General features: G+C 42.9%; 1 protein-coding gene across 1 annotated transcript in view; it reads right to left on the bottom strand.

Moving 5' to 3' along the window:
- Nucleotides 1–10,666: 10,666 nt before the first annotated feature.
- Nucleotides 10,667–27,666, bottom strand: part of LOC309602001 (zinc metalloproteinase-disintegrin-like NaMP) — a 30,770-nt gene continuing 13,770 nt past the window's right edge. The window contains exons 6-24 of the mRNA XM_082335278.1: nucleotides 27,069–27,145; nucleotides 25,849–26,044; nucleotides 25,364–25,426; nucleotides 24,872–24,943; nucleotides 24,123–24,292; nucleotides 23,274–23,358; nucleotides 21,866–21,996; nucleotides 20,859–21,036; nucleotides 19,803–19,892; nucleotides 19,165–19,360; nucleotides 17,811–17,913; nucleotides 17,079–17,235; nucleotides 16,351–16,431; nucleotides 15,701–15,779; nucleotides 14,124–14,214; nucleotides 13,668–13,767; nucleotides 12,920–12,997; nucleotides 11,823–11,885; nucleotides 10,667–11,720 (exon numbers count right to left, since the gene is read on the bottom strand). Of these exons, the coding sequence (XP_082191404.1) occupies nucleotides 11,688–11,720; nucleotides 11,823–11,885; nucleotides 12,920–12,997; nucleotides 13,668–13,767; nucleotides 14,124–14,214; nucleotides 15,701–15,779; nucleotides 16,351–16,431; nucleotides 17,079–17,235; nucleotides 17,811–17,913; nucleotides 19,165–19,360; nucleotides 19,803–19,892; nucleotides 20,859–21,036; nucleotides 21,866–21,996; nucleotides 23,274–23,358; nucleotides 24,123–24,292; nucleotides 24,872–24,943; nucleotides 25,364–25,426; nucleotides 25,849–26,044; nucleotides 27,069–27,145 (2,043 nt within the window). The 3' untranslated portion in view covers nucleotides 10,667–11,687. The remainder of the gene's footprint in view (nucleotides 11,721–11,822; nucleotides 11,886–12,919; nucleotides 12,998–13,667; nucleotides 13,768–14,123; nucleotides 14,215–15,700; nucleotides 15,780–16,350; nucleotides 16,432–17,078; nucleotides 17,236–17,810; nucleotides 17,914–19,164; nucleotides 19,361–19,802; nucleotides 19,893–20,858; nucleotides 21,037–21,865; nucleotides 21,997–23,273; nucleotides 23,359–24,122; nucleotides 24,293–24,871; nucleotides 24,944–25,363; nucleotides 25,427–25,848; nucleotides 26,045–27,068; nucleotides 27,146–27,666) is intronic.

The following is a 27,666-nucleotide window of genomic DNA, read 5'->3' as shown; positions in this document are numbered from 1 at the left end:
GGTGTTGCAGCTCGTGGTCTTCTCTTCCAAGCTGGGGTTAGATTGGGTGCTTGCAAAGAGATTTTACCTTACCTGCACCCATGGCTTTTAAGTTGAACATAAAGGTGCAGAATTTAAAGCTGCCCAGGAAAAACTAAATAAAGCTTTGGTCTAGTCTTAACATCTTAGAGCCAAGAACCTGCCTGTGCCTATGGGAGTTCGGGAGCGGAAGGTCGGATTTCTCCTGATCTCTCTCCTGTCTTTCCCTCTCTATGCGGACAGACAAACAGCCATGCAGACCTAGGCAGTTTGAGGCTGCAAGAAGTCAGGTTTTAGCTTTTGGAGTCACAAAGATGTGTAGAAAATGAGCTACATGGAAGAGTTTCTGTTGCCTGAACACCCTTAACCCCAGCCAAAGTGTTTCAGCTCAGTAGCATCTCTGCAACCTTGAAAATTGCACCTTTATATGTCCTGAAATTAAATGCTCAATACATGAGTACAGTCAAAGGTAAACAAAACTTTTTATTTTCTATATGCCCCAACGACCCCTCCTAAAGCTAGTATAGCATGGTGAGGGTAAGTGAATTTTCAGTGCAGCCATCCATTTTGCGTAACTCGTGTAGCTGTCCCGAGACATCCTTGGGGCCCTGGGTTGTGCCTGTTGGTGTGTGGTAGTTCGCAGAATTGGAAGCTGCTTATAACCTCTGTACTGTGGTCAGATATTCAAAGACATCTAAATGTTTAACTACCATGTTCATCTAAATACCTTTGACTTGGTTTTGTAAGACTTTATAGTTGTTTTTTTTTTTTTTTTTTTTTTTTTAGCTAAAATAAGTCATTTCTTCTTACTGTTTGCAAAATAATTCAAAGTGTGTGTGTGTATTATTAATTTATCTTCATTTTGCATGTCCTTTCAAGATCCTTTCTAAAGAAGGATTTTGAATATATTTATTTTTCTCAGGAGTCTGCGTCCCCACCTGCTAACGTGTTTAATATAAATTCACTGTCTGTCCTTGCAGATTACATTATGCAATCTGGGGTTGATGGACTTTTTAATAAAGTGAATATCGGAGACAGATTTGATAAAAGACGTGCCACATCTAATGATGTTTAATGAAAGTAAAAGCTTTTGGGTTTGGTATCCTGCCCATTAACTTAAGTGTGATTATATTTATTGTCCGTCAGGCAGCTCAACACAAGCTCAGTCAGAAAATGAAATTTTAGTGTTACGGTCAAAATAGAAAACAGGATGGATGCTTTGGTTGGGGGACAAATGGGGTTTGTGAAGGTCACATTAAATCTATGGAAACATTGCCACTGACTCCAGCAGGGATCGAACTAGGTTGCAAATATTGCCAGGGAAGAAACAAAAATAACACTGCAAATATATCTGGTTATGGTTGAAGTCGTGTGTTTGATGTGTAACAAGATGTTTATGTTTCCTTAATGTACTTTGCCTGTTTCTGGTGGCTCTTTCTGGAGCTCCTGGAGTATCTGCACATGGCTTGTTCCACTTCTCGCTTAGCTTTCCTGGCTGTGGTGAAGACCATGGGCTCGGCAGGGTACAGTCACAGCTGAAGGTGCTCTGTAAGACAAGCAAAAAAAGTAGGACAAGTGCAAGCAATGAAGCTATAGAGAACGAGAAGACTTTCTTATAAGATCTAAGTATGTGCTTAAAACGAAGCATATGTTAAGATTCAAGGGCATTGGCTTCACTGAAGTCCCCGTAACGCGGGGCAGAGATGGACACCCAGCGTGGGTTTTCTACTAGTGGGTTTGTGGTTTAATACCAGATCACCTTTCCTCCCTGACCTCTGCTTCCCTGTTCATAATGTGAAACCATACCCCTGTTAGAGAGTTTCTAGACCTGGTTGGAAAAGCATAAAAGACTTAGGAAATGTAGTTTCTAAAAACTTCACCATAAAAATATTTAGAGTTTTCCAATTGATCTAATGAAAAGTGATCATTTTGGGGAGGAGGAAAGAGGTCGGTTTTGGTTTTTTTTTCTTTCCTCCCTTCTCCTTTCTTTCTTTTCTTTGTGTAAAAGAAATAATAAAGCAGAAATATAGACACCAAGGAAAGGGAAATATAGGAGCCTAGGAAAGTGGGAATAAAACTGCTCTTATTCTCCCTTCAAAATAAAGAAAGTCTGCCACAGCTGAAAAACGCCTCAGCAATCATGTTGAAAAAGGACCACTTTTTCACTGCATAAAAATCAGTAGCCATATTAATTCCAGAAATACCACAAGATGAAGTAAGTTTTGTCCAGCTGAATACAGTGAGCAAAAGCATACACACGGGGCAAATAAGTAAAGAAAACCTCCTGACCACTTTCTTTTAAGTGTAACGATTACTTCTGTTGCTCATCAAGTTTAGAATTGATTATAGATTTTGGTTTTCAGAGAAATCAAATACAGAATAATTTAAAATAAATTCTGTTGGAGGGCTTTTATAAACATAATGTGCAAAACACACCAGGTCCCACTGGCCACATTTCAAAGGATTGGCTGGAAGAAATAGTAGCTGGCTATAAAGGAGGAATTAACAACTTGAATAATACATGTGACAGAAAGAAATAAGGTTGACCCCAAACCATAGCACTATAAAAGCATTCTGAAATGAAGATTTCCTTGTGATGTTAAACATTTTCTCATTTAATATCTTCTATATGTCGGGATGGCATTAAATACCCAGTGTGCTGTACTTTGGTGGGCAGTTCCACATGGTTTATATAGGCATGCTTGTGTCTATAGCAGTTCTACACGTGTATGTGGCGGTTAACACGTGCAGCAGCCTTTATCTTCATGTACCAAAGTATTCTATGAATGAACACAGCCTTCTTTTCATGGTCTACACATTCATACATAAATATGAATACATATTTCATACGAATACATAAAGCACCTTGGAATCTTTCAAACCCTGCGGATACACAGCACTCTTCAGAACAGAGTAATACTTATGAATAATAAGAGCAGTACTTCTTGTTTTATTTCATGAGCGGAGGCAGCAGCCAGTGTCTCTTGGTGTGTTCTAGCCCTTGGGTGAGACGACCTGAGCTGGTGTCTGGCAAACGGGTCCCACCGGCTCCGGGGAGGGACGAGGCTCTCCCAGGGGTGTCCAGGAGGGAGAGGAGATGCTTTCCGGGCTGCGGCGGGGGGCTGGGGACCAGCACAGCAGCCTGCACAGCTGGGGCTGTCTCCTGCCACCCCATTTTGGCGAATATCGCAGCTTGCGGGGAGCCCTGTGCTGTTCCAGGTCAACGATTCGTGTATCACAGTATTCCAGCTTAAAATCCACTTGCGTGTGGGGAGGGCACAGCCCAGTTCTGTGGGCTCCAGAGAGCGGTCAAAGGTTGAATCCTGCGCAGGGAGAGGAGAATTCACCAGAGAACAGATAAGTGCTGCTTTCTCTTTTGCAGCTACCGCTTTCAGATGGGAAGATGGGTCAAGTCAAAGTCTTAAGATTAGACCTGCTCCAAAATTGGGTGGAATTGCAAGGCAAACCCTGGCTGAAGGGGATGGGATCTGCCCTTGGTGACAGCCACGGCTTGCTGGAAAATGAGCAATGTTAGCATTGCCAGCTGGGGTTTTCTTTCTTCCGAGATTCACAGTGACAGGACCCACTGCACCACCCACACTACACAGCAGGGTCAAGCACCAGCAGCTCTCACTTTACAGAGCAAGGGTGGTCCAAATCCCCAGCTTTTGCAAAACCTCCCACTATCTGCCTTCTACTACAGCTCCTGAGATACGGTTTGCATAAATACGGTTTGCTAAACATGTCAAAATCAATCCAAGTGAATGATGCTATGCAACTTTGAGACGGTTTCCTCTACCCAGGATCATATAGTGACTTTCCTAACAAGACATGATGCATAAGCTCAGCAGGCCAAATATTACCACCTTTTTTCATTCTGAGTAACACTTTCTAACAGGTTTATTCCTGGTATAGCAACTGCTGGCCCATGAATTTTTTAAACTAATAGTGGAGCTTCTAGGCTACTCCTACGTGTCATGGGGTACTCTGCAGATGCTCAGAAGATGCATGCATGTAACTGCTTCCCCCCTGCTTCCGTTGGGCATAATTTGGCATATATCTCACAAACATCTATGCTGCCTAGCACATTTTAAATAAGTAATGAGAAGGCACTATTCTTCTGATTGCAGCGTTCCTAATGATGGCAATGATTAAGTAAGTGATTCTAACTCCATGTCAGGATGGCTTTTAAGGCAAGGAAATGGTGACATGAATAAGGAATAGGTGTGAAATTAGTAACATAATCATTCAAAGGAAACAAAACCCATGATGCTGGTATGAGTTAGAGCTCTTGCTCATTTCTGAGAGAGGTCTTGTGTTTCCACTCTGGTTAAATTGAAAGAGTTTTGGGTCAGGGCTTATCAGTGAGAGAGGGAAGTCTGCTGGTTTATAATGTCTAGACAGCTGCCGAGGTATATTGATAAGTGCACAATTAGAGCTCCCTCCCCTTCCCCTTTTCTGTGGGTTTTGTCTGCCTTGTGACTTGTGCCGCTCAGACCCGCGGTTAGGAAGGAGACTAATTTTGGCACACGGTGTGCTAATCCAGGCCAAGCCAGGGCCAAGAATCTCTAGTGACAACCTGGAAGGTTTAGGTAACCCGGGTTCACAGCGTGGTACACAGACCAACTGCTGAACACCCCAAAACCGGGAATCCGGTGCTCTTCCTTCCCAGTGCCTCCAGGACAGCGCACATTCATTTTAATTCACCTGTGTTTTGGACAAAAAGGGAGCAGTTCCACTAGGCTATCTAAGGTTCCCTGTCCTCATTTGTAGATCTCTTCCTCCCTGCACTCTGCAGTGGGTCATTAATATTTCAGGTTTATTTTCCATTCGGCTACATGCCTGCAGCACACAGCTGATTCTAGCATGAAAAATTCACAGCAAATTACAGCTATCCGGAGGTCTGGTGATTGCCGGATGAGTCAGGCCCAGGGGCCCGCTGCGGTTTCTCCCTCTCCCCTTTTTTTGTGCTGGGCTGCTGCTGCAGTGTACTTGGACCTGGGCAGGGTTATTTGTTTTCCTTTGCAGGGCTTCAACAGAGGGATTGTCAAACAAAGATCAATCCCAGCAGGGCGGTGTGTCAGTAGATTGTGTGTTAAGAGAGGTGGCGGCATCAGAGGTTTTTAATAAATGCTTTTGTGTTGTTACTGTAAGTCACTCCTGCTATTATAGCCTAGAAAAGACCGACACAGGCCCCTTTGTGTGGGCTACTATAAATGCACAAAAAAGAGAGTGGGGATCCAGAAAGGTGCAAACGGCAAGGCAGTTAGATAACCTGTCCCAATGGGCTCAGCCCAAAAATGGGGTTGGACATCCCCTCTGCAGCCAACGGAGGCATGTGAGGGCCTCTGAGTTTGGAGAGATGAGGCAGATGAGAAGAAAGAGGAGCCGGTGTCCTTATTTTGAACGTGCAAAGCTGAAGCACAAGGAACTTAAGGCTGGAATTGAACTTCCATGTGAGTGAGCTTAATGTGCTGGGTGTGTGGAAGATGCTAAACTCTTCTGAAAAGCCAGCTCTTGATTGCAGCTGCTAAGTGCCAAGAAACCTGACCACTGGTGTGGGAGTGAATCCCGTAGCACCATCGGAGGATTGAAGAGGGACTGTTGCCTTGAAATTTGTCTCAAAGCTACATGAGCAATGTCACCTAGGCAGTGGGAATTTTCTTGCTGTTCTCATATGTGTCTGTCGGGAGCGAAGGTGTCGTAAGCAGAGAAGGGAGAGGGGTGGACTCGTCACAGAGTTAGATGCCCAGAGCAAAGCATGTAGGCGCTCAGTCGGCATCTCCGAAGGGGGTGAATCGTGTTCATCTGTTTCAGTACCTTGACTGGGAGACCACGCTATGGGTTTTTTGTTTTCTCCTCTGTTCAAGACATCTCTTGGGTTTTCTACTGTTATGGAACCTTCTCACAGGCTGGGTAGCAGGGATTTTTGGATGAGCTAATTTATAAAACATGTTTAGCAATTCACTGCAGCACTTTAGTGCGACATACCCACTGACGGGATTCAGGGACACGTCTCTCAGTGATAGCTGCAAAAAATAACATGGAAAATACATTACTCCAGTGCACTTAAGGACGTGAAAAAATAGATTCAGCGTATGGCAGAGAGCAGTTCATTTCTCTCTCCATGCATGAACGGATGTAAGAAAGAGATCTTTTCTGTATCTGCAGCACAGAGTAAGTGCACCTGGGCTCTGTTCTCACCTGTACTGAGACTTGCTAGAAAGGTCCTCCGGTCTTTCACAATGATTTTTGACTGCTGAAGGGGAATGCCTCCATTTCTGAAGTCCTGCTGAAGTTGTGTTATTCTTTTCTTTTATCCTGTTGCTTGGTGCTGTGCACTCAGATCTATTTTGTCAGGCATGTGACCAAGGTTTCCCCCTGGGTGCAGTGGCTTAGACCAATCCCATGGAAACTGCTTTCCCTTTTTTAATAGCTCTTGCAGACACATCTATCAATATTTCAGCCTCTACTTTTTTTCCCCTGGACCTTCTAAAGGCCGGGGCCATGCATTATGTGGAATTATTTATGGATCTAATGTCAGTAACAGCCAGTTAATATCTGTGCCACTTTTCTGAAGATTGCTTTAAAGTGATCTGGGGGCCAGGGCAATCGCTGGCAGCCCGACAGACAGCCCTGCTCCTTTCCCAGGGCCTCCCATTTCCTCGGCACCAGAGGAAGATTAGAACATCCAGCAATGCCGTACTCGGGAAGTTATCAATAAACGGATGATTAAAGACTGGCACTTCTCAGGCACTGGTAAATAACACTAAGTAGCTGATGGCTGAGGTTCACATTTACTGATACGATCAGCCAGTGGCAAAGGCCATCATAGTAAGAGCCATTTGTTTCGTAGCACTGGAGAGCCATTAGGCCCAGTTGGGTGGTAGACAGACAGTACGGTCTGAACTCTTAGGGTCTGTCAGCTAGGAAATCTTCAATATTTCCATGACTTTTCCATGATTTGCACATCAGTGGATTCAACCTGCAGCTTTTTATTCACTTATTTGTTAAGATGGTAATGATTTATGCAGTACTATGAGGCTATGAAAGATGTACTGGTATGAGGAAGCAAAAGGGGAAGAAAATTCTTAATTTCAAGTTACAAGTGACATTTATTATTCATTTTGATGAGGGCTGGTAGGACAATGTTTTCTTTTCCGGTCAGTAAAACGTGAATCAATTAGGACTGCCTCTTGCTGTGTAGAGCTGAAAGCATGTACTGTCTATGGTGTCATGTTTGAAGGGTTGGGTTTAGCCTATTTATTAGTTGTCTGGTGCCTCTGTGTCTGAAAATCTGAATGTGCTACAATCTCCCCACTCTTCCAGGCTGATGGTGTCCGTGTTAATGTCTCCCGAATCTATAGCTCAAGGTCAGAGGACGCAGTAAATTCAGAATTGATTCGTTTGAGGTGATAGCAGTCATCCGATAGCAAGCAAGATTAGCTTCTTTTCCATGCCCCATTGCCCTCTAATGGCCAGTGTTGAATTTGCACAACAAAATGGACAATTCAGAGGGCCAGATAGGAACTACTGAGGAATTGGTCTGTTGTGATGGTCCAGTGTGTGCCTTATTTTCAAGAAACCCCCAAAACTGTTCACAGCGAAGATTGGTTTGGGCGTGCAAAGAGCAAAAGGTTTGCTCTCTCCTGGTAGCACCATCCCTCAGAGACGGAGGGAGGGAAAAGAGGGATGAAAGAGTGTGGTAAATTCAGAGATTGAAAAGAAACAGAAAAAAAAGACATTTTTGTTTTCCCATGGAGTAAGGGGAGATGGAGGAGTAGAGTGCTCCCTCATACTAAAAAAACACCACAACACCCCAAAACCAGTGGTAAACTGCTTTGCTTTTGGGCTGGGAGCAAGACAAGGGTCCGGCACATGGCTCCTGCATAGCAAATGCAAATTCAGTCGGTGTCAGTTCACTGGTGGTGATTGCACTGTGCCAAAATCCCTTCTGCAGCTTACTGTATGCTACCAGCGGGTGGGCTTGCTGCTCTGCTGTACCGTCTGTGTGGCAAGCCATGCTGGGCAAGGGACCCTGAACCAGGAATAAGGGAACAGCTGGACCCGGATCAAACTAGTGCAATTCGGTGAAAAGTGTGAGACTGCAGAGGGAAATGCATCTGATGATGTGCTTCTGGGGCTACATACTGCAGGCTCTTGACAACTGCAGTGCTGAAGATGTCTTCAGTTTTCTTGGGTTCACTTTCCTCTTGCAGTAGAGGCTTTTTAACAGTAGATGTCATCTTTGCATAACAGAACAATAGATTGTACCTACAGACGGGCCCTTCTGTGCAAGGCCTGGCTGGAATGACAGAACGTGTGCTCCATCGCAGGAGATATTCTGACCTGTCCTATGGATGCTGGGGCCAAGAAAAGCTGTAAATCGTAAACTGCTATAGGTGTGTGCTCTTATATATTTTTCTTAGGTTTCTACTGCAAGTCACTGCTGAAGATGGATGCTTGGTCTCAGTACAGCACTCGCACTCTGCTTGGGTGCTGGGGTGCAGGCTTTGCTTACTGAAAGTGTCCAGAAATTACGGAGGTTTGAGCCCGTACAGGTCAGAGAGAGCACTGGTTTCTGCAGGAGAAAGTAAGCCCAAGCTCCATGGTTTAGGAGTTGAATCTTAGAAAGATAATTAAGAAAAAGCAAGTCTCTAGACTTTAGCTGGCTTCAAACCTCTATAGCCTTGGAAAATTCTTGAGTGCTCCCAAAGTGGAAAAGGTTGGAAACCATGAAGAAATAGATTTTAAGTTGGCAGAAAAATTGTGATGTAGTATCTTGTCAACCCTTATTATAAATTTAAGTCAGCTTTACTGGTTACCTTGGCAGGTTTTGGCAATACCTGTGAATGATCTTTTTGGTTCAAATTGGGAGTTTTACGGATTTTGCAATGTTACAAATGATCCCACTTTACACTATTGTGATGTGTTTCATGTGCAAATGATGATCTTTAAAAAACAAAACAACCACCTCCAGTTTAGATAGAATACCTCTAATACAGAAATCTTTGTAAATACATTAATTACAGTTCATAAAAAATAAGTTCTGAATCTTTACACCATAGTCAAATACATACAGATTAAAATCCATTTCTGACTGTGCTGGTTTTGCCTGGGATAGAGTTACTTAGTTTTCTTCATAGTAGCTAGTATGGGGCTAAGTTTTGGATTTGTGCTGGAAAGACTGTTGATAACACAGGGGTGTTTTAGTTACTGCTGAGCGGTGCTTACACAGAGTCAAGGCCTTTTCTGCTTCGCCCCCCACCCCACCAGCGAGCAGGCTGGGGGGGCACAAGGAGCTGGGAGGGGACATGGCTGGGACAGCTGACCCCAGCTGACCAAAGGGGTATCCCACACCATACCGCGTCGTGCTCAGCGTGTAAACTAGGGGAAATCTGGCCAGGGGGCTGCTGCTCGGGGACGGGCTGGGCATCAGTCAGCGGGTGGTGAGCAATTGCATTCTGTATCACTTGCTTTGTGTATTCTATTATTATTATTACTACTACTACTATTATTACTATTTTATTTTAATTGTTAAAATGTTCTTATCTCAACCCATGACTTCTCTCACTTTTACTCTTCCAATTCTCTCCCCCATCCCACTGGGGCGGGGGAGCGAGCGAGCGGCTCTGTGGTGCTCAGTTGCCAGCTGGGGTTAAACCATGACACCGACTCCAATAGAGAAGCGATCATCCAAAGCGAGAGAAAGCTATGCTCTTCCAGTAAAATCTGTCCTAAACTAAAAAACCCACCTCACTGCTCAAACTGAAGACTGTAATTTCATCACATCTGTGTTTTGCAGAGCATACATCACTTGATTGGAAACCTCAAAGCAAGCTGAGCCCAAAAGAAGAAATTGGGTTTTTGTATGCGTTTCTGTATCAGAGACGATGGGTCTGCAGTGTGCAGCTGCAGTAACAGTCACTGTAAATAACAAGGCTCTGCATTTGAAAAGTAGCTGTACAGTTATGTGTTCAGTATCTGAACAAGATTACGTGGATCAGGATTTCGGCAGGTGTGAGCTGGTTGGCAAACTTGAGTAGAAGTTTTCAGGCCCTCTGAGGATTGGGCTTTTTTTAAAGTTCCAATAGGCCCTGGTCAGAACAAGTACAGGTAAAGGTTAGTATGCACAATGTTGGCCCAAGGCCCCAGATCTTGTTTTGGCAGTTTGGCAGCCATGTGGTCTTCTCTAGCAAAGCCACTATGCCCAAGGGCTGGAAACTGCCTTCCTGAGCCACAGTGTAATCGATTTGGATCTGTGTGCTGATTTTGATCCTGATCCAAACCCAAATCCAGTTCAAACTGGAACCTCTATAAAATCTTGAGTACTTTGGGTCCCAGGCAATTTTGGTTTTCTCTCTCTCTTTTCTTTTTTCTTCTTTCCCCCCTCCCCCCCGGTAAAATTTTTGTTCCTTGAAAAACACTTCTGTGTGCTTTAACTTAAAAATATTGATGCCAACCACATGAATAATATCAGTGCCAATGGTAACAATAGCATCAGTGCCAGCACCCTCACAGTATTATTAACATCAATGCCAACAGTATCATGCAGATCCATGCCAGCAGGCCAGTAGTGTCAACAGTGCTGATGCCAACAGGCCAGAACGAATTAAGAACCCCTCAGTAGTAAACCGGTGTGCAATGCCTCATGCTCCGATGCTGTCCCACAATAACAAAGCCCAGCCTAGTTCTCATTAGCAACTTTACAATAACACACCCCGGTGCAAGAGCAATTAAATAAAAACACCAAGGTGTGTATATCCTGGAAGGGAGAAATACTCAGATATTTCTGGAGCTGAGGGGCAAATGAAATAAATGATTAAGGATTTTGTTGACTGTGCTTTTCTGAATTTTTCTGTCCAAGTGCAATGGTGGCAGCTGGAGCTCTTTTTAAACTGGCACAGCCTGAGCTCTGGGAGCACTTGCAAGCAGCAAGTGGTCTGACTCCTGCGTGCTTTGCTTTTGAGCGTATCTCCAGTTCTACCTACTCAACAGAGGAATCTTGTTTAACAGGTAATCTAAGGATTAATAAGAGAATCCGATCCAGAAGGATCTTTCCAGAATCAATGCATTTCCAATGTGTGATCTTATTATTCCAAGGCTAGTTCAGGCCTTGAGGACACAAGCTTTTCTCCAAAGGGCAGGAAGGATTTTTTCTTTTTCCAGAACTTGCAACTTGCGTATGAAGGAGAAGGTCTGGTCTATTGCTGAAGAGAAGGCTGGCAAAGATCCAGGAACGTAGCAAAAAATTTCCCATTTACAAACATGGAGTAGCCATACTTTCCCTGATCTTCTCAGGTCTGTACCCAGAAAAGCAGCGTAGATGCAGGGCATCCCAGTGCAGCCACATCTTGCGGTGATGGCCTAGGAGTTAGGATGTGTTAAGCAGCTTTCGTAACTTACTCCCAGTCTACACCTCAGTGCAAGTAGTGATTCTGCTTTGTTTCCTTTTGGACAGTAGCTTGATGTCATCACCGAAGAGTTCCTCGCTGTTTGAAAACCAAACTTTCTCTTTCAAAGCAGCTGTCAATCAGTTCTTTTTTTAAAGAGAACAGGAAGACTGTCTTGGTTGCCTTTGCCAAAAGCGGAGGAATCCAGGGACAAACAAGTTGCCCCTGAAAATTTCTTGATATCTTGGTATCTTGATCAGCCCTACGTCGGAAGCTTCATACTCTGGGATTAATTAGAGGTTTTAAAGCCTACATGAAAAAGAGAGAGTTAGACAAATCACAGTGCGCCCAGTGCAGTTTCAACCAATTACATCCTGAAAGACTTGCTGTTCACACTTGAACTCAGGTTACCTTCGGTGGAGGTGGAGGTTTGCCTTTGGGAACGGGCAGATGAGCAGGTTTTCTCTCTGGTGCCTACAACGAAAATGTAGTTTAAATGTCATTAGGCTTTCCTGTCTGAGCAGCTGCCGAACCTCCTCAGAGCTCAGCTGCTGCTACGCTTAGCTCATATATTTACTGCTAAATTTCCTAGCGGAAAAGCTAGGGGTGAATTAGATTAATCTGTCCACATACAAGAAGGCGCAATAATATAAATACACAAGGGGTATAGATCTCCTGTTTCGGAAGACCACTGAGCTATTCTCAATGTGTAAATTCATCTGTATCTCAAGTATCCATGCTCGACCAGACTGCTTAGGAAGCTAGAGCTGATCACATGCTCAAGGTGTGTGTTGAGGAAAGCATCTCTAAAGACAGTGGAATTTAAATGTGTTTTTATAATCAAGCCGGTGTGTGGGTTTTTTAAAAATTTTCTTATTGAGTCCTGATCCGTCATTCTTTATGCAGTCAATACCATGCAACTAGGTTGCTAATGTGAAGATGGTTTGTACACCCTTGTATCAGGTGGGCAGGGGGCTCAAATGCTGAGATAGTAAATATTTGAGGGAGGCATTTTTATATAAGTAGGATGCTTTGGGTTTATTAATGGCAAATATTGATATTCTTCTGTTTTTTTAAAAGAATAATAATAATAATAATAAAAATATATATATGCACATTGATGGAGATCCCTCACAGGTGGCATCTTTAGAGACTACCAGATCTCCACAATACAGGGACCATTGCAGACATCTGTAGTAGCAAAGATGCTCATCATTTGCACTGTGTTTACACCTGAAATCCCTGTTGGTTTGGACTCCAGGTACTATTGCGAATGAGATGTGCTGGTGATGGTGTACAGGACTCCTTTGCACAGATCAAGAGTATCTTGTGCAGTTTAGGATTACATGGCAAAAAAAGGTTACTCCTACCCTAAAGAATATGTGGTTTGAATGTCTGTGATTATTTTTTTTTTTTAATCAGAGTCAGAAACTGAAAATACTAATTTGCAACCGATAGTCATTGGCAACTCAGATGAAAGATGTGAAAAGTTGCAGGGTTATACTTACAAAAATCTCTTCTGTGTGAGAAGAGGTTGGTTTGGTAGCAGGAACAGGAGGTGGGGGACCTTTTGGCCTTATGACAGGCTGTAAAAGAAGAGAATATAAAATATATTGACCCTATGTACACGTTGCATATGTGTGCATCCAGATGTTCCCATGGAAAACGTGCAGGCTTGTGTTCTACATAAAAAGTGCATTAATAGGGGTAAAAGGATACATTCATTTCAGAAGCAGGGATGCTTTATGCTAGCTGGCCCTGAGAGAACATACAGGGCCTTATCTGGAGGGCAGTGCTTTCCCCAGCCTTTGCAATCAGATTGTCATTGCAGTCCGCTATGGTGTGAACTGGTAGGTGCTATCTGCCCTAAAGCCAACATGAAAACAAAGAAATTCTCTAGAAGTACTTATGCTCTGGAGCTGTGGTTTGTTCTGTAGTGGAAGTATGGGAAAGAGAAGTTTCTTACCATTCATCTGAAAACAGGAAACAGTTAAATTGGATGGAGCCCTTATCTTGTGTGTTATCTTTGCATGCCCCTAATAAGCTGCAAACAGATTACTCAGGGACTTAGTGCCATGTGCTTTCTCCACTCCCTCCTCATGCTGGGAATCCCAGCGCTGTCCTCTCAGCCCTAGACAAGCATTTTGAAGCCCTCTTGGAAATGTAGAGCGCTTTGGCTGGTGGGTTTTGATGTGTCGACCACTCGGTTACAGTCCCAGGGAGACTATAGCTGACCCAGCACCTCCCCACTCTTACCTTCTGGGCAGGTACTGCCAGGACAGGGTGTTCTCTGTGTCTTTGTTCTTGATCCACAAAGACTTGGTTTGTGGCTCCAGGTCCCCTTCTGGTCTGGTAGCTATGCAAATATTACGTATAACTGTAAATCTTACTCTGACTGAAGTAAAAAAACCTGCTGAAGTTGAATTCCTGCCTTACTCCTATTGGTATGTTATCTAGCCATGTCCTTTATTTCTTTCTTTCTCCCCCTTATTTTAATTATTTAGGATTGATCTTGAGAGCTACAGCTTCAAGTCTTCAGTCCTCTCCCAGCTATGGGATTTCTGAAATAGCTCAACAAAGGTCATGGAGCAACTTCTTGGCTTTCCAGTGTCTAATTCCCTCCATCCCCTTCGAAAGCCCCAGCTTAAAACCTATCCAGAAGTTGCTTGGCTTTAGGGTTTTTTTTTTCCTCGATGGGGGTAAGCATTTTACCTCTTCTTGAATACTCGGAAGCGGATAAGTAACACTGCTGCAGTTGCTGTGACGGCGAGGACAACCAGCACACTGGCAACAATAGCGAAGCCTGTCAGGGTGAGAGAACATAAGTTGCTATTTCTTAAAAGATCCACTATTACTAAGCGGTTTCCCATCACGACCATTGGCAAAGTAATTTTTTTCACAAGGTCTAGACCCTATTTGTCCTCACTATTGCTCAAGCTTCTGGCTTCTTCTCCTGCCACAAATGGCGATGGAGAGGAATGTATTCCTGCCATTTTTGCCATATTTGAAGACTGTGGTTATTGCCTCAGCTGTCCTTGGGCTAGCCCTTTCCACCCATCCTCGGAGACCATTTCATTGTCATTCCTCTCCTCTTTCTCAAAGGGTGTTACCCAAAACTGGGCACGGGCCTTTAGCATTTGTCCTGGTTTTGGCTGGGATAGCGTTAATTTTCTTCCTAGAAGCTGGTATAGTGCTGTGTTTTGAATTTAGGATGAGAATAATGATAACACACTGATGTTTTAGTTGTTGCTACGTAGTCTTTATACCAGTGAAGGACTTTTCAGCTTCCCGTGCTCTACCGACTGAGAAGGCTGGAGATGCACAAGAAGCTGGGAGGGGGCACAGCCAGGACAGCTGGCCCCAACTGGCCAAAGGGCTATTCCATACCATAGGACATCATGCTCAGTATATAAACTGGGGGAAAGCTGGCCGGGGGGCCGCTGCTCAGGGACTGGCTGGGCATCTGTCAGTGGGTGGTGAGCAATTGTATTGTGCATCACTTATTCTATGTGTTCTTGTATTTTTATTTTATTTTATTTTATTTTCCTTTTCTGCCCTATTAAACTGTCTTTATCTCAACCCACAATTCTTACTTTTTTTTTTTTTCCCTGATTCTCTCCCCCATCCCATTTGCGGGTGGGAGGAGTGAGCGAACGGCTGTGTGGTGTTTAGCTGCCTGCTGGGTTAAACCACGACAGCATTGTACACGACTAAGGCTTCCCAATTTTCCTTCAACAAAGCTATTTTAAAGCCTCAACCAAGCCACAATATTGAGAGCTGATGGTGCTCTAGTGAGTGTGGAGAGAGGACAAAAATATTTAATAACAAAGGCTTAAATTTTTTTTCTCCCAAACACATAGAAATCTGTACACAAAGTATTTTCCCTCAGAGGTAGATCAGTTAAAGGCCAGCTCCGTGCAGATGATAAAGAAATGAACTTGCCCACCTCCCTCACAGCAAAACCTCTGGGAGCTTGCCTCCACTCAAATTTGACAGGGAGCTAACATGGTGTGCTCGTTATCTCAGGATGGAGAAAGGAAAAGCCTGCTATTCTAAATAATCTCCTGGGTGTATCACCTCTGTCGGTTAGGAAGAAAAATAGCTTGCTCTAGTCATTGATCCAAGCTGCAGCGACTTAAAGATGTGCAGAAACCGGAGACCTAGGTATGCAATGTTTGCAAAGGAAGAGTCTGGCACGCAGTGCAAGTTAGGGCTGTTTCAGTGGAGTTAAAGCAGCTCATTTCAGGCAGCGGATGACAGTACCCAGCGTGTGGCCGTACAGCACTTACTGGTAACTGCTGACGAGCTGTCGCAGGTTGGTGGTGCCCATCCTTCTTCACACTGGCATTGCAACTCGTGGTCACACACCTAAGGAAGCAGAAAGCCAGGACTATCTTCAGGTTGGAAATGTGAGTGAAGCTGTGATGTCATAAAATTTCAGTGGCTCTGGATCAGGGTCCTGATCAGCTTATTGAAGCTAGGTCTGGAAGCCCCCTCTCATTTCATTTGGACCAAAACTGAGCAGAGAGAGTTAGCAGTTTTGCCCAGTAAAGGACAGGCCTGACCGTCTGCTGTCGTGTGCCTTTTGCAGGTGTTTCTGCAGTGAAAGCTATAGTACAACGCACAAAGCGGCAGAGTTGGTCTTTACACCCGTAGGTCTCTGAATGCTCAAATAATATGAGCACAATTATCTTCCCAAAGCAGAAGATGACCTGAAAGAGAACAGCCGTGATACTGTGGCTCAGAGGCAGAGCCAGGCACAGAAAATATTGATGCTGTATCAGGCTAGATTTGCTTTCATAAACATATAGGAAGCTTCTGACTCCACAACTCTTGCAAATTCCTATCCCAATGACTTAAATACTATCGTCAATAAGGTCTGTAGCTGATATGCATAATTTTTTTTTTAAGTTAATAGCATCAAATGCTCATATCTTACAGCATGTCCAGTACACTTGGCAGAGCAGTTGGTTGATCTAAAGACATCTTCAGCATAAACACATTCTCCATTGCTGCACACCTGAAATGTTCAGGGCAAATGTTACCAAAGTGATTTATAGCTTTCAGAACATGCAGAGCTTGCACATTATTGTGTAAAGTGATGAAGAGTGAAAGGAGGCATAGGAACAGGTCTGCAAATCACTTAAACCTACATTAGGAGTTTGATATGTGGATATAATTTTTCATTCGACCTTTGGGTATTTTATAGCAAAGGGGAGTGACAAAGATGTACAGACATCACTGCTTTCCACTCCTCTTCAATCCTTCATCCTCCCGGCCCCCAAGTAGAAACATATAGCAAAGAAATTGGACATAGCACTCCGTGATGCCTAACACATCCATTATGGAAATAATTAAAACCAGTAATATATGTAAGATCTTTTAACCCTTCATGCAAAGGTATGTTTCTGCTGCCACGTATATTTGTGTCGCTGAAAAACAGTAAGACAACAGTCAAGCATAAGGAAATGGGAAGGATAGCAGTTTGCTTTGCTACTGATTTGCGGTAGATGTAAGGCAGAAGTTATGGCAAACCAGATCAGCAGAAGTTTAGTGCCCACTTCAGTTTTCTCTGTTTAAAATCTTTCTTGTCTGGCAAAAGAGCTAACGATATAAGCGAGACTGAAAGAGCAGAAAAAATAAGGAGAAAAGCTTTTCGCTACTAACCATCCCATTCCCGCACTTTGTTCCATCAAGAATCATCCCTACGTCTGTTTCTCCATTTCTAGGAAAACTTGCTTTGCAGGACTCGAAAGTCACCAGGCTCCCATCCCGAGGCATCTCGCTCCCCCCAGTACAGAACAACTTTCCGCACATTTTATCTCTGGAAGGAGAACAAGGACTGCTAGAACAACGACATGGCACAGCAAAACTATCCGAGCTGGCCTCTCCTCCAGCTTGAATTTGTTGTGCCCATACAGGAACTCAAAAGAAACAGCTGCAGAAGGGAATTTTGGTTTGTGGTGTTTTCAGGTCAGTTCGCAAGTAGAAGGTGGCAGGTTCTTAATTCCTCTTGAGCTTATTAGGGAGCCCACAGTAATTTGCAGAAATGAATATTTAACTGGCCTCAGCTCCTGAGGTTCACCTCAGGTTCAAGTTCCCTGTCAAAAATCCCTTCCCTGTACTTACCTGCATATGCACGCACACACACGCAGTCATCCTCACAAGCAGGCATCCACATATATATGTACACACGTGCTCTTTCTCAGACTGATCTCATGATTTGGAAACTAGTTTTCTCAGAATTGTCTTTACCACAATATTCAAACTGAACAAAAGGAAGGAACACACGGACATATGTGCCACCTAAAATAGCGCACTCTTTCCTTCTGTCTCTTAATTTGAATAGGAATGGTCTCTCTTCCCAAATCCCAGCAAGTTCTGTAACACAGTGCTTACTTTTTTTTACACGGGACGTGACTACCTTTTTCTTTTTTGCAGTATCCATAATATACCCCTTTCTCGTTCATCCGGTAACAGGAAGCTGCAGCATCAGTAGCCTCTGTGAAAGAAGAAAATGCAATGGGATTAGTTTAGGTTCTCTGCCTGTGAAAACTAGAAATATGCAATTTCCTTTACCTGTTTAGAAAATGGCCTTTCCCAGTGAAGTTACCCATGGGCCTAAATGACTCTCTCTGGCACTTCATGGATTAATTCTGCAATGTTATTCTGTACGCAGAGCAGAACCTATCCTGTGTGTTCTCCCTCTATCCAGTACAAACCAATAGACCTTACCTAAGAGAAGGGACGCAGTCAGAACTGGAGATGGTTTAGGACTGGGAAGAGGGTAAGCCACCACATACATTCAGAAACATAAAGGCATGCTAAATTTGGACATTGTCCTGCTTTTGGCTGGGACAGCATTAATTTTCTTCCTAGTAGCTGGCATAGTGCTGTGGTTTGGATTAGGATGAGAATAATGTTGATAACGCACTGATGGTTTAGTTGTTGCCCAGTAGTGCTCACACTGGTCAAGGACTTTTCAGCTTCCCATGCTCGGCCCGGTGCGCAAGCAGCTGGGAGGGGGCACAGCCAGGGGGGCTGACCCAGACTGGCCCAAGGGCTATTCCATACCGTATGGCGTCATGCCCAGTATAGAAACTGGGGGGAGCTGGCCGGGGGGCAGCGATCGCTGCTCAAGGCCAGGCTGGGCATCGCTCAGCGGGTGGTGAACAATTGCATTGTGCATCACTTGTATATTCTTTTATCATTATTATTACTGCCACTACTTTCTTCTTCTGCTGTCCTATTAAACTGTCTTTATCTCAACCCCTGGGTTTTACTTTTTTTCCCAATTCTCTCTCCCATCCCACGGGGGGGGGGGGTAGGGTGGGGGTGTTGAGCAAGCGGCTGTGTGGTGCTCAGTTGCCGACTGGGGTTAAACCACAACAGACATTAATTTGAAATACAGACATTTCCTCTTCCTATCAAGCAAAGAATAGTCACCTAGCTCCATTCCAAAATTATCTTAAAAGCATTATGCAAAAGAGGAATACGCTTAGCACTTCCCATTTCTCTAGAAATGTATTGCATTGTACGCTCTGAGCTTCAGCTCATGTGATGATAATCACTTACAGTGTTAAATATTAAAATAATGATTAAGTGTATGCTAGAAACTAGAATTCATTTATATAGACATGCTGTGCCTGATTTACAACAGGTCTTTAATGATTTGCTAGCAGACAAAGCCTACCTCTATTTCTCTCCTTTGACCTAGGGAACTTGATTTTTCTCAATGCCAACTTGTACTCACGTGGTCCGAAAGCAGCTTTGCACTGGTTTTCTCGGGTGGGACAGTTTCCCATGTAGCAATAGCCTTCGCCGTAGTTGCAGGGATGTCCGTTCACACGGAATCGATCCGCCGGGCAATTCGCAGAAAAGCCGGTGCACATCTCGGCCAGGTCACAGTCATGCTTAACTGCTCGGCAAATAGCTCCTGATCTTTTGTACTGAAGTGGGGGGAAAGCAATGCCACAGTTAACACACCGCTCTTCCATGCTGTTTAAAAATCGCACTGAACTAGGAGGCTAAAATTAGGGGAGACAAATCTTATCCTTGCTGTACAAGTCGCACGAGGGGCCAGGTCCGTATCTAATGTAAAGTTGGTTATGTGAATTGACAAGATTTTTGCCTGGTTGTGCCTCAGCTTTTCTTTAGAGGAGAAAATGGGTGATCAAAATGCTCATTTCTCCAGGACGTTGAAAGATTGAGTGAATTGATAGTTGTGGTGTAGTTTGGGATGGACAAAGTGTGCTTGTCATTACAGTGTTATGTCAGTAATTACAGTAAAGAGGATTGGTTCTTTTGAAAGGTGTATTACTGCTTTCTCATGGGGGGAAAAAAAACCAAACCCAGAAAATATGAGAAACTAGAGATTAAAAGGAGTCTTACTTGGCAGTTTTCACAGCACTCTCCGTGTGCACACTTGGAACCTGCCGTCAGTTTGCACGTCTCGGGGTCGCAGCAGTCATTTGTGCACTCCTGTGACAGAATCAGCAATCAGAGCTCTGGTACGCTGCCTTGGGGTTTGGTCCCCTCCGTACTGCGTCCTCAACGAACCATCCTGTACTTGGTTATCGAGGGAGGGAAGGACACCTCGGACCTGCGCTTTGCTTCTCTGAAAACCATTTTCACTAGAAGCCATGCCAGCCATTGTGAGCGAGCGCATAAAGAATCATAGAATCATAGAATCATAGAATCGTCAAGGTTGGAAAAGACCCTCAAGATCATCGAGTCCAACCGTTAACCCAGCACTGCCAAGTCCATCTATACCATGTCCTCAAGCACCACATCTATTCGTTCTTTAAATACCTCCAGGGATGGAGACTCAACCACTTCCCTGGGCAGGCTATTCCAATGCCTGACCACCCTCTCGGTGAAGAAGTTTTTCCTAATATCCAACCTAAACGTCCCCTGGCGCAGCTTGAGGCTGTTTCCTCTTGTCCTATCACTTGTTACTTGGGAGAAGAGACCGACCCCCACCTGGCTACAGCCTCCTTTCAGGCAGTTGTAGAGAGCGATAAGGTCTCCCCTCAGCCTCCTCTTCTCCAGGCTGAACAACCCCAGCTCCCCCAGCCGCTCCTCACCAGACTTGTGCTCCAGACCCCATACAAAGTGTGTTTGATTATGAAAGTGCTGGTAGAAGTTGTGTGGGGAACTGGCTTATTTCTGCCGAGACGCTTTCGTATGTATGGCTTTCTGCCATTCTCAGTTCCTCTGTCAACACAGCATGAGAAACCCTGCAGTCATCTTTCCTGGCATTTCGCATGCGCTTTATAGGGGTGATTACACTGCAGATCAGCGACTTGATGACCACGTTTCTACACAAATATTTCAGCTAGCTTTGAACTGGCCACCTCAGATACTAACAGAAGCCCGCTACTGTACAGCCTGAATAAAACTCTTTGCCTCTTCTAAGTATTGTTTTATTCCCAGTTATGCAGATACCTCAGGAGTACCACAGTCGCATTCCTCTCCTTTTTCCACAAAGCCATTGCCACAGGATGGAGGTGCTATGATGCTGCTTATATCTGGGATGTTTGTTAAGCATTTTGGCATGTCGCTCAACATGTATTTCTCAAAACTTTGGAGGCTGCAAGAGCTGAATTTCTTGGGGATGATGGAACTATATTGAGAAAGCAGGAGGATTTACATTAGGATCGGCATAGGCAAGAAGAAGCGATATCCTTTACAAGAGAAATGAAATGAGTGACCATCCCCTGAACTATTGGGTGCAACCATTTTTCCAAATATATATATTAATAAATACAATGGCTATCTCCTACTTATAGCAGAATAAAAAAGTGGAAACAAACAGATTAGAAAAAATTAATGTACTAAATGCAAACACTACGTATAATAAATCCCACATCTCAAAGATTTAAGCATGGTCTACACAATTTGTGACTGGATGCTTCAGGCATTAGGAGTTTTCCACTGGGATGTTCAACTAGAGAGGCTCAGGGTGTTCAAATAGAGATGAAAACTGGAGTAAATTCCTATCTAATGGGCGTTTATTGAAGGTGCAAGCACTTTGTGTGGTTTTCACAGGAGACATCTTCAGGGTAGAGAATAAAAATACACTTTAGGTAAATCTTGGGGAAGCTCTGTCATCTGAGATACCACAGCAGTTTCATGCTGTTGTCATTGTAAGGAAGAAATTATTTATGCTTTAATGTGAAGGCCCCTACCACATATGCAAAGCTAATGTTAATCAAAAGTGACTAAAGTTGGGTTTGTTTGGGGTTTTTTTTGGGGGGTGTGGGGGGAGGTAATCCATCTGGGAATATCTTACAAGGGCCTGGAATGTCTTCATTTTTCTCTTCTTTTTGTATCATTTGAATGGAATAATCTCAGAGAACAAAAATAATTTCTACTCCATTTTGGAAACTGGCAGCTTATCCAAAGCCCATCCTTAACTGCCCCATGCATTAACTTTTTATCCAGACTCCTACCTGACAGTATCTGTCATGATACAAACTTTATCGCTACACGTGCAGGCTTTGGTGTCGTGACTCATGCCCAGGTTGTGTCCCATCTCATGTGCCATGGTAGCTGCAACTGCGATTTCATTTCTGTTGTGATCCTGCAGATATAACAATAGGCTGTTATTTCTACGAGTATTTTAGAACAAGTAGGAACATCAGAGAAGCCATGTGGCTAAGAAATAGGACAACTTTTCTTCAGGTGAAATTATCCTCACTGCTACATAAGGATTGATATGTTGTTCAATCTATGCATGCATCTATTCCACAGTTTATGCTGATTATATTATAATAGCAATGAGATGATACCGCTAACAAACATGAGTAAATTGGTATAATGAGTTTTTAAATAAACACGAGGAAGTTAAGCTGCCAAGTAAGAACTGAGTGTTAAGGGGAACTGAATATCTGAAACTCTTAATCCTCTCTCTGGATAGCTGTCTCTGTGCTTAGCGTAATTACGCGGGTGCGATATAATTATTACTCATTACACCAAGGTAACTATTGTGTACGGTGTTGTCTGTGCACAGAAAGGAAAGGCAAATGCTGTGCTCCATCTTCGCTCTTAGCTTGGTGTTTTGTGCTGCTGGGCGGGAGGGAGGAAAGGAGAAGTCCTTTTGAGTGAAATCCAGATGTATAAACAGCAGGTGGTAGTGGAAATGCATAAAGCGTGAGACACAGCATACTGGTCATGCTCTTCCAGCACGGCATTGCAAATCATGCGGCTACAAAATGCATCCCCGCACCTTGCAAAACATTCTGGTTTTACAGTCATCCTAGGATTTCCTTATGGTGTGGGAAAGCTGGAATTTCAGGTGGGTTATTCCTCTTACCAACAAGCCCGGCCTCTGAAGCTGGGTGCAGCAGTTGAGTTCCCGGTGTTGTTGGTAAAGTTTTGGATCTGTGTTCCTGTTTAGGCTGAAGTTTAAATACAGTAGTTTAGGCAGCTGTAATTCAGTGGCTACACTGATGATATGCATTATGACAGTCAGAACCAATTCCCTGTTCAAAAGGGGAAACCTAAAGGTAGAGGCACAAAATCACTTATTTCTGTCCTTTTGACTCTATTGGGGCCTGGTACGCCAAATACAGGTGTCAGAGTTTGATGTTGGCATTTAGGTAACACAGATACCATGCTTTGTGTGTGCTTTCTTTACTCTCTGCACTTCATTTAAAATAAAATCTCTGTGAATTTCTACAGTCTAATAAAATAACGATGTGAACCAGACAGAGAACTGAAAGTGTTGTACACCCAATAATTTTCATAAATGTTCTTTTGAAAGTGTTGTACACCCAATAATTTTCATAAATGTTCTTTGCTGGTTGAGTAAAAAACATCGAAAAGCCTTTAAAAAAATAAAATAAAAATAAATCAGACCTGAATAATACCTGCAGAATATATATCACTGCATATGGATTTCAGAAAGGCTAATCCAATCGTTGTCCCCTCAAAGTCATAGCCTCTGTAAGGAAGAAGAAAGGCAGAGTGAAGTGCGATGATGTGGCCAGAAGCAGATCCGAAGTCAAGTCTGCTTTCTTAACCAGGCTGAAGGCTTTAAGCACGTACTCCTTTCCAGCTCTTGTTTGCACCCCTGATTTAATACGATCCTTGAGGACGTGCTGAAGATCACGGCAAATCAGAAAACAATCAAATACACTTTTCATTTTATATTTTTACTTAAATTACGTTGCTGTTCATCAGACTTAAAGCATCTGTTTGAGTGTAAAGAGCTGGGTGAAGTGCTCTAAATGGAGCAAAGTGCTTGGATGAATCAGGGCCGTTGAACATGAGCCAGAATAGTGAAGTGAGTGCCGGTTTAGTTTGGCAACGTGCATTTCCCAGCCATTAAACTTCATGTCATGGCTCCTTAGGTTGTTAGACTACGCTGCAGTCTTCAGGACACTCAACTGTTCTGTGACCAGAGCAGGGAAAAGGAGAGGCTGAGATGTAGCAAAAGCCCACATTACCTGTTTTTGCAGGGATTCGGGTAGAAAGATTAGATACTATGTCCTAGCAGGTAATCGTGCTCCACAAAGAAAATAAAAGCAAGAAACAAGAGCATGCATTTATCTTTTTGTCCTAGAATTAATACCGTCTGGTTGTTTTGGAAAGCATGAAATCTGGTTCAGCATAGACAGTGTCTCTGATAGGTTGGTGACCAATTTTTAAAGAACAGATCCCTTTAACATACTTGGAAATGCAAATAGGAAGCAGAACGATACACACGTGATTAGCTGCGCATTGTCATTTCTTTTCCTCTTTAATAAATCTGATAGACGCCACTTTGAGAAACTGTCCAGGGTGAATCCCGCAGCATGGCTCAGGAGGCATTTATCAACATCTGTCCAGACTTCTAGGCCAACTAAAGCCACGTAGATATTTATGGTCTTATAAACCTGCAGCAGAGAAACAGCGTCGTTGTAAAAATGACGTACCTTACGAAGACTTCTGAAACAAGCACTTATCCTGGTAATTGGTTCACTTTTATCACTTGCAATATAGCCCACTCCAGACCTGATTTAAGCTTTTCCACACTTTGAAGTTGCAACAAAAAATTAGAAGACAAAACAAAATACGAAATCTTATTTCCCCCCACATTTAAATGAACTATAAAAATGGTTTTAAAATACTTGAAAATTCCAGCAATATTTTTGGAGAAATTTGACTTGCAAAAGAAATCAAGAATTGAAAATCAGTTCATTCTTTTTGAACTATTTCAATCATTCACTTTAGCAGCTGTTAAGAAAATATGGTATAAATCTTTCTTTAACAATAATTGAATTTATAGAAATCTCATATCTGAGGACAAAGGACAGGATAATATGGACAGATGTGTTAAATTTGTTTCATAAATTACAATTAAGTTCAGTTTTCATTCTTTCCTACATGCAATAATGAAAATTCATGATGTTGGCAAAAGAAAAAAATGATAAATAACTTCTATTTCAGTTTCACTTTGCTGTGTTAACTCTTACCGTGTTGATGTAATTGACTATTCCAAATATCCTTTGTCTTACAATTTTAACGTCTTCCTCGTACTTCTTATACTAAAAAAGTAAATACAGTATGTTAGGAAAAGGAGAAGAGAGAAGTGATTTATCAGAAAAGAAATAACCCACAGAAGATTGCATTGCAAACCACACCATACCTGGTTTACTCATTATTTTCTTTTCAATGTACTATTTTATCAGACAACGTATTTCAAGATCAGGCCCTTTTAAAATGTGTATCTACGTATAGGGTGCAGAAGAAGACAGGTGCTGCACGGTGTTTTCTGAATTCTCGGCATCTACGGGTGGGATTTTCAAAATCAGTTGGCATTAGGAAATCCTATTCCTAGTCAAAGTCAGTGGTAAAACATAGCGTAGCACCATAATTGTAGTAGGAGTCCAGGGACGTGAGTAGTACCTGCTTTGGAAAGCTCACCTCTAGCTGGTCAAATGAGAAAAAATCATTTCAATACTCACCAAAGTATTGTCCGCAACTATGTAAACTTCCAGATACTTTTTTGCTTTCAGGTATGCCTTCATCTGAAGAAAAGATACATTTAAATGGCTTCAAAAGGCCTGTTTCAGTCTCAACCTTTGCAATTTCAAGCCCATGAATTGGTTACAAGGGTATTTCTTCAGCCAAGTTGTTTAGAATGGGACTGCCTTGTTTTAAAATGATGAAAGGTAGGCTAGCTATTAAGAAGTATTTGCATGTTTAAAGATGCACACGGGCACCTATTAGTACATGCAGGACAGCTTAACTCAGGTGGTGACTGAAATCTTGGATCTGTGCGATTTTGCACTGGTTTTTAAGATCTGATTGTGTTCACTGTCTGCGATCGCTTCTTTTCTGGAGGTGCCACAAGACAAAGTGGGACTTATGCTGCTCACAGGGTTCTCCTACGGCCTCAGTTTCTTTCCTGACATGTACTTACTGGGCTGTTGTTTAAGCATGTACTTACTTCTGGACTGTTGCTGGATTTGAAGATGTCATTGATGGGGTCGTTTGAATCCTCTTCCCAGGTATTATTGACTACACCACAGGTCTTTATGGACTCTTGTTCGAGTTTCTCATACTTATAGACCGCATGTTCATCTCTATCTGAAGTTCCCAAGGGTTCAATAAGGTACTTCTGACCACGGGTCTCAAAATATCCGCTAAGAAAATCAGTTAAGACTCTGATCTTTTGAATCCACAGGACTGAGTCAAGATAGCAACATTATCTCTAACAGCATTTAGCCCAAGCATACAGACCATTGCACACACTGATGCAATGGAATAGTTTGTCAGCACGCAGGCAGAGTGTACAACAATTTAAAGGCAGAAATCAAAGCTGCTGAGTCAATTGGAAGATCTGGCTGGTCAGGTGAGGTCTCTGAGTACGAGACTATCAGTCAAAAAGAAACTGGTTTAGGAATTAATTAGATTTAAATTTGGGGGGGTTGTGCTAGCAGACGTGATTGAAAAGTGAATTTCAGTTCAGTGGGCAATTCAAATTTAATTGAGATGAAAAGCTGAGATTTTGAAAGGAATTAAGAGTGTTGAATCATTTCGAGCAGCAAATATCAAAATAAGAATTCTGTGTTAACACGTAAACTCACAAGCTGCGCAAGAACGTCTGGGTTTTGGCAAAACCTCGCTAAGCACTGGGAAAATGTTCTGCTGCAGCTTCTCAGACTTAACAGCCATCCTCTTGCCATTTTGTGTCATGCCACTGTGTCTTCAGCGATCACAAATGAGCAGATTCTTTTAACTGGGCTTTTCAGGCAGCAGCTTGAACTTTCTGACCCTGTAACTGCTGTAGCACTGCAAATATTGTAGCCTCCTCCTCAAGCGTCAGTGGAGCTTCCTACAGCTTAGAAGCATCGACCCTAAACATTTACTGGAAGCACCACCAAATGCTAGGATTTACGACCTGATCTAATATGGAATTAGTCATATAAATTTATTGATATAGTTGTTCCTTTAGCTTCCAGTTTATAAACTCTGAAACTGAAGTAGAAAGGTAGCTTTTTTCTCCTTTCTTTCCCCCTTTTTTTGTAAACTAGTTTCCTTGTAAGCATGAATAAAAGGTAGTGCCACTTATTTACATTCTGATTCTGTTTAAATTGGAAAATTTATCCCCAAAGAGCATGCATACTCTGCCATTGGTACTCTTTGGGATCTAAACCTCTGTCTTACCTTAAACCTTTGCAAGCACTGATGCTTGCTATGGAGTCAGCATCATTCTGAATGTAACCTTCATAATAACAGTGATCCTGTTTAGAAAGAAAAAATACATTGTCAAATTGGGCCATGTCTCACTCGCTGCAATGGATTGGCCTAGATGCAGTGATTTCAGGAGACATAGCTACATTTCTGGCTACAAGCTACAACAAACTATGCTGTCTGAGGAAATCTCCCGTTAAAGGAGATTCTTAAAATGAAAATAGCTGGTGACCGTTTCCATGTTTGCTACGGTGCTGTTATTGTTATCCTTCAACACAGAGTGACCCAGATTGTGACAAGTCCCGTTGTGGTGTGCTCTGGTCAATACACAACAGCACATGAAAATAAGAATATGCATGTTCACTGCTCAAAATTAAGCATGTACTGATGTGCTCTGCTGAATTAAGGTCCATACTGAATTATTTTATCGTGGCCAAATTTCAGGGAAACACCCTTTAATATTAACCCAACAATTAAATGCTTTAACTTCAATGAGATTAAAATGCATGTATTGTATTAAAACATATGATTAGGGGAAAAATTTTCATGACTTAATTGACTTAAGGATCTC

This window comes from Platalea leucorodia, assembly GCF_965183815.1.
Source record: "Platalea leucorodia genome assembly, chromosome: W".
In the NCBI taxonomy this organism is placed as follows: Eukaryota; Metazoa; Chordata; class Aves; order Pelecaniformes; family Threskiornithidae; genus Platalea; species Platalea leucorodia.
This window is presented reverse-complemented; position numbering and strand designations above follow the sequence as displayed.